Source organism: Pelobates fuscus, chromosome 8 (genome assembly GCF_036172605.1).
Source record: "Pelobates fuscus isolate aPelFus1 chromosome 8, aPelFus1.pri, whole genome shotgun sequence".
In the NCBI taxonomy this organism is placed as follows: Eukaryota; Metazoa; Chordata; class Amphibia; order Anura; family Pelobatidae; genus Pelobates; species Pelobates fuscus.
Window position 1 is genome coordinate 42,447,568 of NC_086324.1, and position 17,002 is coordinate 42,464,569.

The window sequence follows — 17,002 nt, forward strand, 5'->3', positions numbered from 1 at the left end:
GTTAGCACTTTGAATTGACTCCTATAGTTTACAGGAAGCCAATGTAAGGACTGACAGAGGGGTGAGGTGTGAGGACCGACTAGAGAGGAAAATCAGTCTGGCGGCAGCATTCATTACAGACTGTAGTGGGGCAATACGGCTATTGAGAAGACCAATTAGGAGAGAGTTACAATAGTCCATGCGAGAGATTACTAGAGCATTGACAAGCTCTTTAGTAGCATTTTGTGTAAGAAAGGGGCAGATGCGGGCGATGTTTTTGAGGTGGAATTGGCATGATTTGACAACAGACCGGATGTGAGGCTTAAAGGTGAGGCCAGAATCAAAAGTAAAACCAAAACAACGTGCTTGTAAGGATGGGCTGATATGGATACCACCAATCTGAAGGGAGAGCGAGAGAGGACGACTAATATTAGGAGGAGGAAAGACCCTGCATCAGGCTATCCTGGCACAGAGTATATAATGCAAATTCCTTTATCCCCACGTGTCATGCACGTAGACAATGTAAAGGCATATGCAAACACGTGGAACAAATGCCAAAGCATACATGCCCATGACTTTCTAAGAAGATTAAGCATATGTACAACAAATTGTGCAGTATCATTGACAATGTACCCACACTCAGCCTGTGTGTTTCATTCATAGCGCCATGGAACTCCTCAACACACCAAGTGCTTCAACATCATTAACTCGGGTGGAAGAATCAGAAGTCACAGCATCATATACTCTAGTTTCTAGACCTCAAGAAACAGCATAGCAACACTTTCATGGATATCAGTAATTGTGACGTAAAAGGAATACTACAGAGTTTTCCTTTTCAGAGAAAAGGAAGGGTTTACATTGCTACCTAGTAACACCTCTAGTTGCAGTCACTCAGACGTCCACTAGAGGTGCTTCCTAGACCAGTGCCATGTAGTGTGAGGCACCTATGTTCAGCGGAGAAAGTGAACATTCCCCATAGAGATGCATTGATTTAATGCATCTCTGTGAGGAGATGCTTACTGGTGCGGCACGTTATTTTTGCCGCACGTGAGCAATAGCCTCATAATCCTTTCCTGTGAGAAAGTACTGAATTGGCTGAAATCATCAAAATTAATGATCTCCACCACAGAGTCTGGAGTCAGGGTCAGTCGTGGCAAGGGGAAAAAAGGTGAGTTAAAACACCTTTCCCATGCGATCAGAGTGGGAAAGTTCACCTAGTTAGTAAGTTTACCACTATAGTGTCAAGGCATGTTTGTATTACTGACACTATAGTGTTCCTTTAAATTTACAAATAAATAAAACTAGTATCAAATGTCATTAGCATTTTACTTGTGTAGATAATATATTCTGATGTGACACCAGATGTATGCATTGATTCCGTTTTTTTTACTTTGCTTTTTGTGGCCATGAACATTCCTTGTATTTTTAGAATTAAAGTACCAATACTCACACATACTCAATGACAGACACACTGAATTGAGAGACTCACTTAAAGACACACACATGAACAAATTATTATTTTTCTTTTTTAAGTCCACACAGTCTTCCTATCCTTTCCCAGGGCTCCAATGCAGCTGCTGTGATCCTGTAATCTAGGCCCTTACGATCTGCTGAAGACTTACGTCTATCTTCTGTCCGTACTCCCACCTCTGATGCTCGCCTTCAAGACTTCTCGAGGGCTGCACCGTTCCTGTGGAACCTGCTTCCCTCCTCCGTTAGATGCTCACCCAGTCTCCACTCCTTCAAAAAAATCATTAAAAACCCACTTCTTTATAAAAGCGTATCAATTAAACTCTTAAAGGACCACTATAGTGCCAGGAAAACACTAATTTTCCTGGCACTATAGTGCCCTGAGGGTGCCCCCACCCTCAGGGTCCCCCTCCCGCCGGGCTCTGGAGAGAGGAAGGGGTTAAACTTACCTCTTTTTCCAGCGCCGGGCGGGGAGCTTTCCTCCTCCTCTCCTTCTTCCTTGCGACGTCATCGGCTGAATGCGCATGCGCGGCAGGAGCCGCGCGCGCATTCAGCCGGTCCCATAGGAAAGCATTATCAATGCTTTCCTATGGACGCTTGCGTGCTCTCACTCTGATTTTCACAGTGAGAATCACGCAAGCGCCTCTAGCGGCTGTCAATGAGACAGCCACTAGAGGTTTTGGAGGCTGGATTAACCCTCAGTATAAACATAGCAGTTTCTCTGAAACTGCTATGTTTATAAAAAAAAAAAAGGGTTAATCCTAGAGGGACCTGGCACCCAGACCACTTCATTAAGCTGAAGTGGTCTGGGTGCCTAGAGTGGTCCTTTAATAGCTCCCAACTGATTCCTCTTCTGCAACTGTCACTAGTCTAATACTATCCTTACCTTTTGTGTAATTTTACCCCACTCCCTCTAGCATGTAAGCTCAATGAGCAGGGCCCTCAACCCCGCTGTTCCTGTGTGTCCAACTTGTCTGGTTACAACTACATGTCTGTTCGTCCACCCATTATAAAGCGCTGCGGAATTTGACTGCGCTCTATAATTAATATTATAATAATAATAATAATAATAATAATCTTCATGCTCTTCTGGCTCCGCTCCTTCGCATGCCGTTTAGTGATGACGGAGTGACGTCCTATCCTGGCATCACAGCAGGGCACACAAGGAAGCAGAGCAGGAAGATCACAGCTCCTTTGCGGCCACTTTCATTTCACACAGCCACCTGCTTTGGGTCCAGTGTTGAATATGCCTACACCCAGGCGTCAGGACAATTCTAGTCGCCATGGCGACCTTGCGTTTGGGATTTGTCGAGCCCTGTAATAAGTGCTATAGAAATTTCATCTAAAATATTACCTGTTAATTCTTGCAATTAAAGTAGGATTCTGTTTTAATTTTACAGAAATGTGCAAACAGTAAAACTTTAATCGCACAATTACACTAAACTGTACTGTATTCACCAAGCTTGACAAAAGCAGTTTTCAACATATGCATAGGAGAACAGACTTGGTAAATATACATGTAATTAAGTCATGCAGATTGACATTTGAATATTAAAGTGGGGCAGGCAGATGAGTGTATGCAGTCAGAGTTTTTATTACAAAGCATATGAATGGCATGGAAGGAAAGAGAGGCTTGCAGGAGACAAGGGGGCTGGGAAAGAACATGGAACCAAGGAGAGTGGATAACTGAAAACGGTCAAATTGTAACTATGCAATAAAAGTACAGGCTACAAAAAAAAAAAAAGGGTTACTTGAGTATATCAAGACTTGTATGCAAGACTATTTTGAGCACTGTAAGAAATTACCCATCTTTATAAGAGTAACAAAATATACTTTTACGTCCCTCAGGTTATAGACATAATACTGGATTACAAAGAATCTTCTAAATCATAGGTTCAAACAATGGCAATTTGCAATAAACAGTTTTAGAGTTAATTTAGATATGCTAAATCAGAGCTCACAATTGCCACTTGCCATTAGCAGTTGGAAAGTGGAAATTGACCTCTGGCAAGTAAAAATTGAACCCTGGTGAGTATATCATGTACCAAGCAGGCTTGCAATGGCACTAAAGGAACACTATGCACCATCCTCTAGATTGGAAGCTCGTTTGAGCAGGGTCCTCAACTACATATTGTTCCTGTCACATTTTGTTATTGTCTCATTTGGTAAATTCCCCTCTTATTGTAAAGCGGAATAAGCTGGCGCTATATAAATAATAACCAATAATAATAATTGCTAAAGTGTGCTGTAGTGGTTATAGTACCAGGTGTGTCCTGAGCATCTTCCAATGTAAGCAGTTTTAGAACAGCAGACTTCTTACCTGGAGTTTACCAGGCGCCAATCCCTGCCAGTTCTCTTCTGGTAAGGAGCTTTTGCTAGTTCATCCGAGTCAAGCCCTGCCATGCAAGGCCAGATCAGTGTCAGAGCATCAGCTAATCATCTCAGCCAATGAGTTGAGCCACTGGCCACAGTGCAGCACCTTGTAGAACCCAGTTAAGAAGTCAAACGGTTGCCACAAGTCTTGATTACTCACATTGGGGTGTACGCTGTAGCTGTTATTGTGCTTGGAGCATTCCTTTAATTAGGAAATCTCCAGAGACTCAAAACAAAACATCCAAGTAAATATGCTTCAAAGGTCCAGCTGTGGCCATTTAACTTCTCTGTGTATATCATATACAGTGTTTTGTGGTTAAGGTGTCAAGAAACTAATTTGATAAGAAAAAAAAATTGTGATTTCACCCATGGTATAGGTAATATACAGTATAATTATTTTTATAACATTTACAACATCAATTTTAAAGCCATAGAAAGAGGAAAAAGTAAAGAAAAGTAAACTAACCTGTTGGGCTATCAGTGTCATGCTGAAAATGGAAGCCTGCTGCATCAACCGAGTTTAAAGTAACAGTCTGTAGGTTTGGCAACTGACTTATAGTTCCTGCCCCTCCAACTTGCCCAAGTGTAAGTGTCTGGACAGGTGTCAATGTTATTTGCTGAGGAGAGGAATTCTGGATCTGCAGGTTTTGCAAGTTCTGAACACCTTGAACTTGAAATGTTTGCCAAGCAATCTGGCCTGAAGGAGTCACTGTTTGAGCTTGAATTAGGAAAGTTCCAGGGTTAAGTTGCAACTGAAGGTTCTGCAAAGCTTGAGACGATATGGTTTGACTTCCAGCCTGAACCGCTTGTATGGCCTGTTGTGCAATACTTTGCACAAGCTGAGCTTGACTGGTAGGCTGGCTTTCTTGAAGCTGTATTTGTTGCGATGTGGAGACCTGAATGCTCTGTGAGTCATCAGATAATGAAGCCTGGATGTAATTTCCCTGAAGATCAGATGCTTGCACCTGCCCACTCGGGCTATCAGACATACTGTTTGCGCTTTGCTGAAGCATTCCTGAACCATCTATAGTAACAGAAAGTCGAGATGAAGAGGATGTTGGCACAAACAAATCTGTATCAGAGTTGTTATCACCAGCATCAGGAGAAACGTGCTCATGTTCGGCAGTCCTTTCAGAAGTATCAGAGCTGTCCATGGCATGGCCTTCACTTATTAAGTGTCCATCTGCAGTAATACCTGCTGTCATACCTTCAGAGCTGCCAGACAAACCCAATGAATCTAAGTCAACACTATTGATTGGAACAAAGGTGATATTACCAGGAAGTCCAATAGGGACATTAGTCACAACTTGCTGACCACCATAAGATCCACCCCCAATTGTTACACCTTGAATTTGACCAGCCTGTGTTAAAATATTTGAACTTGATGACAAAAGACTGGAATGGTTTCCAGGAATAATCTGAATCTGGCCTGATTCTTGATCTAACCCTCCATTATCAGATGTGGCAAAGCCAAGTTGGACTTGTTGACCATCACTTGTTTGGAGCTGTGGTATCACTTGATATTGGACATTGGACAAATTACCATTAGCACCCTCGGATCCTTGTTCTACAGAAAATAGGTGTTGATTTTGCAAGGTCTGAATGGGCAACACATACTGTCCACCTGATGTTACTGTAGCACCACCTGGTAATTGTACTATGTTACCAGCTTCATCCTTTAAAGCAGCCTGGGCTGGGGTCAATACTTCCCATCTATTTGGGCCTCCAGTAATCTGCACAGATGTCAAATCTTCTGTCTGTAGAAAGAAAAAAAATGTCTTCAAGAAAATACATATATAAAGAATGTGATACCGAACACAGATTTCTTGAACATAATTTTATTGCACCTCTAAACACATTTATATATAAAAATTTAAAACACAGAATCAGCTGCAAAAAGAAGATGTATCTAGCTGCATAAATCTGGAGGAAATAAGGTGGTCCCACAGAAAAATATAAATAAAATAATAGTACTTAGACAATGAAATAATGGGTTATTCTCCTTGTGACAATAAAACTAAAAAATAGATAGACAACATATATCCAATCTCCCTAGCGTTAGGTATTAGTATATATAAACAGAATTGAGCACCAAAAATTAGCTTTAATAAATCCTGCTCTAAGTGTTCTCTGGTATATATAATAACTACCTGGATAAGGAAGAAAAGAAAAATGATATAGGGATACAATCCCAATAAACTACCACTAAATAGATCCTCTAAATAATATAGATACTGATTACCTTCAAAAGGAGTCCCCGAAAAAAATATATAAATATAATACATGGGCTAATATAGTAGTATCAGAAATATATACATGTCAGACTAATGAGAGGATATAGATATCGTGGAGCTTAGAGTGCCCACTGCATATCTATAGACAGAGCAAATAGTAGAAGTACATATGTAGAAAGAAAGTAGCAAAAAACTTGCTTGACAGACTATATAACAGTCTAGATAGCGACAAAGTAATAATTTGTATACAATGCACTCGCTACATATACTTAACAAGCTCACTAGTGGTAGAGAAAAAATAAATCTATCTATTTAGACATAAGACATACTAACAATCCATTATAGTGCCATATTTGTGAAACATGTGGGCAAAAAGTGATGTCCAAAAAAGGGACAGTGAAAACGCCTGACGCGCGTTTCAGTGCTCTTACTAGCACCTGCGTCAGAGGCAAATGTGAAGCTGCTCGTCTAGAGCTTAAAATACCCTATTCAAACTATCTCTTACCCAATAGGAGTCCTCCACCCAATAGGGGGCGTGGCCAAACGTTTCCCGCACAGGAACAGCCTGGTTAACTCCATCGGAGGGAGTGGGACGGACATAACTTGTCAATTAAAATAGGCTCCTCCCACTTTCCTCCGTGGATGGAAAAACTGTATTTTGACATCTTACATGTTAGAATAGAGCTAAATGGACAATATATCAAGGATCCAAAAGGATCTTTAGATATGAAATCAATGAAAAATATCAGGTCACCATAAAATTAAAAAGGATCTTAGATGTGTTTGGATCCTTGTTATATATCCATCTGTATTGTCCATTTAATTTTATGGTGACTTGATATTTTTCATTGATTTCATTGATTTGCATTTCTATGATTAAAGTTCAGTGTCTCCATACAGAGGGTGGAGACACTGAATGGCAATGCTGCACAGTGTGCAGCACTGCTCCTGCAAGCACCTCTAGCAGCCATATGAGGAGTGGCCAGTGAATCCCTAACATTGCATTTTCTCTAAAAAGAGTGTTTACTGCAAAAAGCCTGCAATTAATAATTATACTCACCAGAACAAATACAATAAGCTGTAGTTCTGGTGACTATAGTGTGCCTTTAACATTTGTAGCCAACACTAGTAAGCAAGGCATAACTCAGATATTCAAGGGCTGCTAGCGGTTACACATCTACTGTGTAAATACCACACTTCAATGTTCTGGTTTTCAAACCAAATTACATTAGTGTGTGATTTGATTTTTGCAACACCACTGCCTGACTATTTTTATAGTGTTTTCTCTGGCAGCAAAGACATCTGTTGAGCCTCAAAAATTTAGCAAAGGAGGGTTTCACCACATTTAAAGTGTAGCAGTCGTGTGTTATACACATTTGAAAGAGCATTTAAAAAAAAAAAAAATCTATACATTGTGCTATCAGATATTTTCTAAAAATATGTATTTTAAATATGCCCCTCCCCTTGCCGGTCAATTAATGAGTAAGAGCACAGTAAGATGACTTTCCTACATGGTGTGTGTCTGGCACAGCAACTACAGTCAATGGGTTGTAGTTACTCATCTAAATAGCACTTCAAACACTGGCAAAGGAGCACAGAAACATAATTAAGCCATTGTTTGGATGTCATGGGTAGAATTGCCCTGCGTGGGAAAGTGTTTTCAAGCAAGGTCAACCATGCCAGACAGCGCCACGGACAGGTGCTGTATTTGTGCAATTTCCTCGAATTCTAATCATTGTGATGATGGAGCAAAGGTAAGTAGTATCTGGAGTTTAAAATAAAATACAGATACACACACACACGTAAGTGTGTACCGTATATGCAGATATTCCAGCAAACATACAGACACCCCTGAACTCCAACTCTAAAATTTTATTACATGACAGGAGGCTTCATATTTTGCATGACTTTCTTTACTCATGCTTCCAGCAGCACAAGTCAATCATTAAAACTTTAAACCAATCATAACAGTGCATAACCATATAAATAGCCTTGTATGTCACATGATTTCCTCTTTCTTTGCTGCTTCCAGCCAGGACACAGGTCAGAGTATTAGCTCTCTACTTTTTTCAATTTATGCAAGTTTTTACCTTGTGGCCCCTTTTAATTCTCTGGGCCACTATACTGTATCTGTTAACCCCCTTTATTCTGATTGCCCCCCTACCCTTATATATATGTTTTATCACCTAACCGTTTTACTGTTTTGAACCCATTTTCCCTGACATCTCTGCCTGTCGGTCTCACGCGATTCGCGGCGTTTTACCGCGATCGCGCGGAACCGCCAGCTCTCACTAGTCCCAGGGTACTGAAGGGTGGGTGGGGGGCACGGGGGGGTGCCATCCGATACCGTCGGTCCCACGATCGCGGACCGCGATCGCGGACCGCACGGCAAAATTTGCGCGCGAACGGCGGCCATCTTGGATCTCGCGAGATCCTCGGCGGCCATCTTGGTTTCGCCAGTTCGTGATTCCCACGAACTGGCACACACACATAATCTTCCTAACGTTTTGCCAAGCTCATATATATATTGGTGTAAAGGTTTACACAGACTAATGAATGGAAAGTAAATGGAAGTGGTCACAGTGCTGGGCTGGAAAGACTGCACTGTGGATCTATATGCTGACAAACTTAGCCAGCTGGATAACTCCCATCAGGCTCAGGCTGCAATACAATGAAATGGATGTTCACAGGGGTGCACACACAGATGGAAACACTGATTAAATTAATAAATGAATATGACAATAATAATAAATACAAGTACGCTTTATTGTATGCGGCACCTCCATAGTACAACTGGGGTGATCCTCGCAACTCACAGTGGCAATACCTTCCACAAGTTACTTAAAAGGGTGAATTCATTACAAGCGTACTGAGGTCTTCGATACCTCACATTACCGGGCTCCGTCCCGACCATTACCCGGGCTCCGTCCCGACCATTACCCGGGCTCCGTCCCGACCATTACCCGGGCTCCGTCCCGACCATTACCCGGGCTCCGTCCCGACCATTACCCGGGCTCCGTCCCGACCAATACCGGGCTCCGTCCCACCATTACTGACCGTACACCCCGGTCACTAAGAGGCTGAACCCTCTATAATACACTAGGCACAACCCTAGTGACTGTTAAGACAGGGTACCTGGGTGAACCCCAGTTGTACGTGGAAGCCACTGTGTAACCATATACGCACTGACGTATACTCTGTCTCCCCACAGACAGGAAAGAACAAACTGACATAATGTCGGACACTACCCCAACATCAGCAGTAGACTTCCAGGCAATGATCAATGCTGCAGTGTCAGCATCGGTGGAAAAGGCACTGGCCAAGATGATAACCCAGTCACCGCCGGAGGCGGCGGACACCAGACCTCCATCAAAAAGGGAGGATAAAGATCCGACACAACGTAAGCCGGAGACAGCGGCGTCCAAACGCCACTGGAAGGGCTCCAGTGGGAATCTCCCAAGATACGAGGGAGGAAGTCTGCGTAAACGGAACCGCCAGTCAAGACACCTGGATCACTCCCCTACACAAGACCCCTCTTCAGGGGAGGAGGGACCATCATCACCTCCGTTGTTGGAAATAATGGACGAATGGAGGGCTGAGAACTCACCCTCGGATGAGGAGGAGGATTGGCAGGACATACCGCAGGAAAGCGGAGAGTTCAGCCAGAGTCAGGAATGGGCAAGCCACTCCGGCAACATGGGTTCCCACAAAACAAACATAGACGAAGACGGGGTGTTCCTAGACGAGACGGGCAACCCCATGTTCGACCCTCGCCAGATTCGACACCCCAGATCTTCCGAATGGAACCTGCCGGACCATTTGACACAATTTGTACATTTCTGGCTACGGAAGCCAATGGATAAGGAAGTCCGGGCTAAGCTTAAAGCAGAATGCCCGCGCCCCGTACTGCCTGACAAAATTGCCATCACACCGGAGTTTGACACCACAGTAGGGGTGTTTATGTCCCGGTCGGGCAGAGACCCACGAAAGGGAGTTGAAAAAGGCATGAAGTCGGTCCAAGACAAAATGCTAGACATGATAGGCCCGCTGGCGAAGATACTATACTTCGCTGACCTGGCGCTTACTCAGGGGACACCCCTCGATGCGCACGATATCAGAGAATGGGCACAGCGAGCGATCTGTCTCCTAGGAAATTCAAACGCCGCCATGTGCGCAGAAAGGCGTAAGGCAGCTCTATTGAAGATAGACACCAAACTCTTGGATCTGGGAAAGAAGGAACTAGGTCCTCGGGCAGACGGACTACTCTTTGGAGAACCCTTCCTGGCGGAAATAAAGAAGCACGTCGGCCTATTTACTACTTTAAATAAGGCCCAATCCTCCATCAGACAGGTCTTTCGGACCCCTCCAACAAATCGGAGTGTTTTTGGCAGGGCTGGTCGGCAGAGGGGTCGAGCCACCAGCCGCTTCTGGCCATCAGGCCCCAGCCGTCCATACGCGGCTCAACAGTTCTTCCCATCAACAAGAGCCACATTCACACGGGGATCCTTCCGTACCAGAGGCACTCGGAGCAGAGGACGGGGACGATTCAACTCAGGTGAGCACGAACTGTCTTCCGTTATGTCATTCTGGTTTAACTGCTGGCAGACTGTCCCTTTTTCCACAGGAATGGGAACACATCTCCACAGACGCATGGATCCTTCAGACCGTGAGAGGATACGTGATAGAATTCACACAGACACCATACCAGACCAGACGACCACGACCCATACGGGCGTCAGAGACTCAGATACGCATCATAGACACGGAGATAAGAGCCCTATTCGCGAAAGGAGCGGTGGAATTCGCCGCAGACGAAAAAGGTTACTTCAGCAACATGTTCGTAGTCAGGAAGAAGACGGGAGACTATCGTCCAGTTATCAACCTACGAGAACTCAATGGATTTGTGGCTTATCGCCACTTCAAAATGGAGGGTATCCACCTCCTGAGGGACCTATTGAAAGAACACGACTGGTTCACACGTCTAGACTTAAAAGACGCATACCTGTCGGTCCCCATGGCAAGAGAGAGTCGACCTTTCCTCCGGTTCATCTGGAAGGGCCGCCCGTGTCAATTCACATGTCTCCCATTCGGACTAAGCTCGGCGCCATGGTGTTTTACGAAACTCCTCAAACCAGTCATGGCACATCTGAGAGGAAGGGGCATACGTTGCCTCATTTACCTGGACGATCTGTTGATCTTCTGCGAATCAAAATCCAGAATTCAATCTCAGACGAGATTTACCATGCACTTTCTGGAATCACTAGGATTTGTAGTGAACAGAGAAAAATCAGCATTGACACCATCACAGATAGTTCAGTTCCTCGGGTTCGAGATAGACTCCAAATCGGGAGTTCTACGCCTCCCCGCATCCAAGATAGCGGCCATTCGCAAGGAAATCCGACGCATACTCAGGAGGGACACCATACCTCTCAGACTACTAGCGAGGATAGTAGGCCTACTATCCTCGTCAATACAGGCGATCTTCCCGGGCCCGCTCCATTATCGGGCCATGCAGAGACTGAAGGCTCACTACCTACGAGCAGGACTCACATACGACCACTGGATTCCCGTCTCCACAGAAGCTCGGACGGAACTTCGATGGTGGCTACTCCACATGGAAGCCTGGAACGGCAAAGCCATCTTCGGGAAGAACCCGGACTTTGTATTGGAGTCGGACGCGAGCCTTTGGGGCTGGGGAGCCCACTGCGCCCACACATCCACAGGAGGTCCATGGTCCCAAGAGGAACAGGGTCTCCACATCAACTGTCTGGAACTGATAGCGGGATCATTTGCGATTCGCAGTCTGGCCAAGGAGATGACGAACTGCTGCATCTTACTACGTATGGACAACATATCAGCAGTCCAATACATAAATCGCCTGGGGGGAGCTCGGTCAAAAAACCTGACAGAGGCGACGAAAGAGATATACCAATTTTGTATTCCCCGCAACATTTCAATCAAGGCGGAATACCTACCGGGAATCAACAATATCACGGCAGATTGGTTCTCTCGACACTGGAGAGACGGCAGCGACTGGCGACTGGACACGTCGATATTTTCAGCAGTGAAAGACATCAGAGGACCACTGATCGTGGACCTGTTCGCGTCACGGACGAATACACAGCTACCGAGATATTACAGCTGGCTGCCGGACCCTCAATGCGAAGCGGTGGATGCTTTCCTACAACAGTGGCCCCCGAAGGGAGCGTACGCATTCCCACCATTTGCGATGATAGCGAGAGTGATCCATCGCATCAGAGCGACCAAGATCTCGATGGTACTCATCACACCATTATGGAGGAGCCAGGCGTGGTTTCCGGAATTGTTAGCCCTAACACAGGACCATCCCCTACTCCTACCATCGTTCCCCTTTCTATTGACAGACCCGCAAGGGGAACCGCATCCACTAATACTACAAGAGAATCTGGAACTGGTAGCTTGGAGTCTTTCAGGGGAACCTGGTCCGTCGAAGGTCTATCGCAATCAGCTAAAGACCTTTTATGGGATTCCTGGGCACCAGGTACCCGACGCAGTTACATATCAGCATGGAACACATGGACCCGCTGGTGTGTGGGAAGAGACTGTGATCCCTTTACAGCACCTATTCCCACAGTGCTGAATTATTTGTCAAACCTCTTCACGGAGGGAAAATCCTATCGTTCCATTAATGTGGCAAGATCAGCAATTTCAGCGGCACACGTGCCAATACAGGGTTCTTCGGTAGGTCAGGATCCTTTGGTATGTCGCCTTCTACGAGGCATCAGACTATCCAGACCACCGGAACCTAAGTATAATCATATGTGGGACGTAGAGGTGGTCCTCAGTTTACTTAGGAATTGGCCAGACAACGTAGACTTATCCCTACGGCAGCTGTCGGCCAAACTCACCTTGCTACTATGTTTGGTCTCTTTTCGACGAGTCTCGGACGTACGAGCGTTCGACGTGAACGGTTTCTCTATAACACCGGAAGGGGTTACCTTCACGGTGTCTAGAAGAACTAAAACTAATTCGACATCTATATTTTATCCCTTTTTTCCTACGGTTCCCCGTTTATGTGTAGTTTCCACACTTACTCGTTACGTGGAGGTTACAGCAAACCTTCGTGCTTTTAACAGAGGTCAACTGTTGGTGTCATACACCAAACCTTATAAACCGGTTACCACCACTACACTGGCGCGATGGGTACGTTGGATCCTATCCTTAGCGGGTGTAGAAACGGATTTCGGAGCCCACTCAGTCAGGGGCGCAGCCGCATCGCGAGCGTTCTCGGCGGGAGCATCCCTAGCGGATATATTACGTTCCGCGGACTGGACACGGGAAGATACTTTCCGGTTATTTTATTTTCGTCAAACCACACACGCATCTTTCTCTCTATTACCTCAGCTTTAAAAATGCAAAATATGAAGCCTCCTGTCATGTAATAAAATTGTAGATTATGCTAACGTAGTGTACTTATAATCTTAATTTTAATAATGACAGGAGGCGAGTATTTTCCCACCCTCCACTCCCGTTTCTATGGGTTGTCTTATGTCAACGTTTTATAGATCAGTTATGACTATTATAGTTTATCAAGAGAATAGAGATAAAGTTTGAGGTAATAACCGTATATTGTATGGTATTAGTTAATGGTTTATAGATGAGGATAGACTGTATTATGGTATTCTAGATAGTACATATCAGATTAACATTTATGATACTAGATATGGATAGACACGGTAACGATGATATCATGTGGACATAAGTCTACTTCCATCCTCTTACACTCGTTTCTGTTTTTTGCAGCATGATGACAGTTATGGATTCCGGATAAGACACATCAGCTGTGGAAGTTATCGAATCAAGTTCCAATACCGTTATGAGTTATCAGTTTGAAACTACCATGGAACAAGTTTGGACTATTTTATGTTTACGAACTTTTTTGTTGTTGTTTCGAGACAATACATGGACTAGTCTGTCACCAAAGAAAGAGGAAATCATGTGACATACAAGGCTATTTATATGGTTATGCACTGTTATGATTGGTTTAAAGTTTTAATGATTGACTTGTGCTGCTGGAAGCATGAGTAAAGAAAGTCATGCAAAATACTCGCCTCCTGTCATTATTAAAATTAAGATTATAAGTACACTACGTTAGCATAATCTACAATTATATACAAACACTTAAACACCAATACTACACACAAATGTACATCCGCATTTAAAAACCAACACTACATCCAAACAACACTACACATAAATGCAAGCATAACATACATCGCTGTATTAAAATTTTACACAAACACCAAATCTACACACAGAAGCACACCTACTCCTAAGTACTTCAATCTTTTTGCCATCTGTAGAAATTTGCAAAAAAAAAGAAAACATTTCAATGTTGATACACTATGTGAAAGTGTTCAACTGAAAAAATTAATTGGGAACCCCTGCCTTACACTATAGAATTCCTTTAACTGCCCACAATGTTTGGTTATAGTTATCTTTATTTGTAAATTTAATGGAACAATAATTAGGTGTTTTTACTCACACCAAACTGCTCTCAAAACGGCTGGCCCCACCTCCATAGCTGAGATAATCAATCTTGATGATCTTAGTCAATCCAATATTTTCCCATAGGCTATTGCGCATGCTCGGTAAAACAGCACTGCGCCAATCAGCAGGTCCTCATCCTTGAACCAAAGCATGTCTATGGGGAAAGTTCAGTGCTTCCTTGCACAGCATGCACACGCTGCACACTGTGTTACTATGCAGCAGGGTAAACACTGCTTTTTCACTGAAAAGGCAGGGTTTACATTGAAAAGTCTACAAGGACAGGCTGTAGACACAAGAACATTAAGCTGTAGTGGGTGTGCCGACTATAGTGTCTCTTTAAGATTGTTATTTTGTCATTGAAAATAAAGCTTTTTTAGCTGGCACCTAGATGCAAAGTAAATTTGTCAAGCCCTGCATTAGAATGTACAATTATAATGCACATATACATCCGGTTACTAGGTATGTGCTGGGAAGAATCCCTAGGTCTCTCTTCTGTCAGCTGGGACAAAAGTCTGTTCATAAGAGCTGGCAGACTTGCTATGTGCCCTGTGCAAAACATGTGCAGTTCAGAGTGGTGTACATATCTAAATGGTTGTTCCCATTTCATTTCAGTGGAGAATGCTTAAATATGGACTCAAATTCAATGAGATGAAGTGGTCTGGATGCCTATAGTTCCTATAAAGGGATACTATTTGTGCCAGGAATACAAGGCTGTGTTCCTGGCACTATAGCTCCCTCTACCCCTCCCCCACAACCCGTGCCCACGAGTCAGTGAATAAAAGGGTTAAAAACGCTTTATTTACTTACCATAACCCAGCGCCAAAGTCCCTCCTCAGCCTTGAGCGGGCACTAATGAGCGTACGAAATAGACCACCTCATAGAAAAGCATTGAATCAATGCTTTCCTATGGGGAAAAAAACCTGACGCTGGATGTCCTCACACACAGCGTCAATTACCGGACAAAAGGTCTGTTAGGATCCACTGGAGGCAGACTTAGTACTACAGTATAAACAGCTGCAGCAGAAGCACAAGTGCAAGCCAGAAACCCAGCGAACAACGCCAGACCACAAAGGATGCCACTCTGGGAAAAACTGCGGACACCCAGGAACCGACCACCCAAGCGCCAGCAGCAGACATCGGTGCAGACTCGAGACAGGGACACCTGATCAACATGGGACCAGACCACTATGGACTCATCCACTCACAGGCAGAGACTATCCCAAGAGACTTGAAGGGACTTCCAAATTTTTGATCCACTGTTGAGTGCGGTAACGCACGCCACTATATCCTTTTACAATAAGTTATATGGCGCTACTCAAGCCAAGGTTTATCAAGGTTTAAGTGGACACAAAACAGATACGGGGACACCAATACAGGGCGCTGAAAAGGGCCTAAAACGGGGGAAAGGGGGGGGGGGAGGGTAAGGGCACCAGCAGACACGAGGGGGGCAAGGAGGGGAGGGATATACAGGATAGGACGGGCAGGGGGGAGGCAATGAGAAGGTATACCCCACTGTAGACTCTCACAAAATGAGACAGGGACATCCTAGAGGTTCCCATAGGAAACGCCAAACCCAAAGCAGCTACGCTTGACCACCAGCACACACCCACTAGCCCCGATTGAGAGGGCCTAGAGCCAACCCACCCCGGGGCACCGAGCACAAACCGCAAATGCCCGAAGCGGGACGCACACCGAGACCGCACTGTGCAATGCACCACTCAGCACAGTACGGGGGTCACGAGACCCACCTAGGTTGGGACGACTCCACACACCCCAATTCATTAGACCTGGCACAAAACCTAAGACCAGGCATATATTTTTTCAGTGTTCTATGTTTTTATGTGTTAAAATGTGTTAAATGGTTTGAATTGGTCTCAACAAGAGGTGACATGACGGACACAAAATTTAGACACACGGGATACTGCCTACCATGGGGGGGAGGTAATAGCAAAACACGCTTTACCACACAACCATGACGGCTAGCATGACGTGCATCTCAATCAACTGCAAAGGGCTGAATAACCACGCCAAACGCAACCGACTCATGAGATGGGTACAGCGGACATATTCCTATTACAGGAGACACACTATGCAGACACACGCCCTTTCCCTCTCCTGAGCCGCCACTTCCAGGCTTGCTACTTGGCCAACTCCAACTCAGGCAAACACAATGGAGTAGCGATCCTCCTAAGAAAAACCTGCTCCCTCCAGATCGCCACCACACACAGGGACCCCAACGGCCGCTTCCTTACGGTGGCGGGCACAATAGGCCCAACCAAATATGCGATCACCTCTGTATATGGCCCCACAACCCCGGACCCGGGATTCTGGCCTACACTACAGGCACATCTCAGCCTATACCCAAACTACCACCAGATTATAGGCGGGGACTTCAACGCCACGATCGAGCCACAGGT

At 44.7% G+C, this 17,002-nt stretch overlaps 1 protein-coding gene across 1 annotated transcript in view; it reads right to left on the reverse strand.

Moving 5' to 3' along the window:
* Nucleotides 1-17,002, reverse strand: part of SP3 (Sp3 transcription factor) — a 58,730-nt gene that overhangs the window by 19,872 nt on the left and 21,856 nt on the right. Inside the window, exon 3 of the mRNA XM_063429747.1 lies at nt 4,289-5,579. Coding sequence (XP_063285817.1) covers nt 4,289-5,579 — 1,291 coding nt within the window. The remainder of the gene's footprint in view (nt 1-4,288; nt 5,580-17,002) is intronic.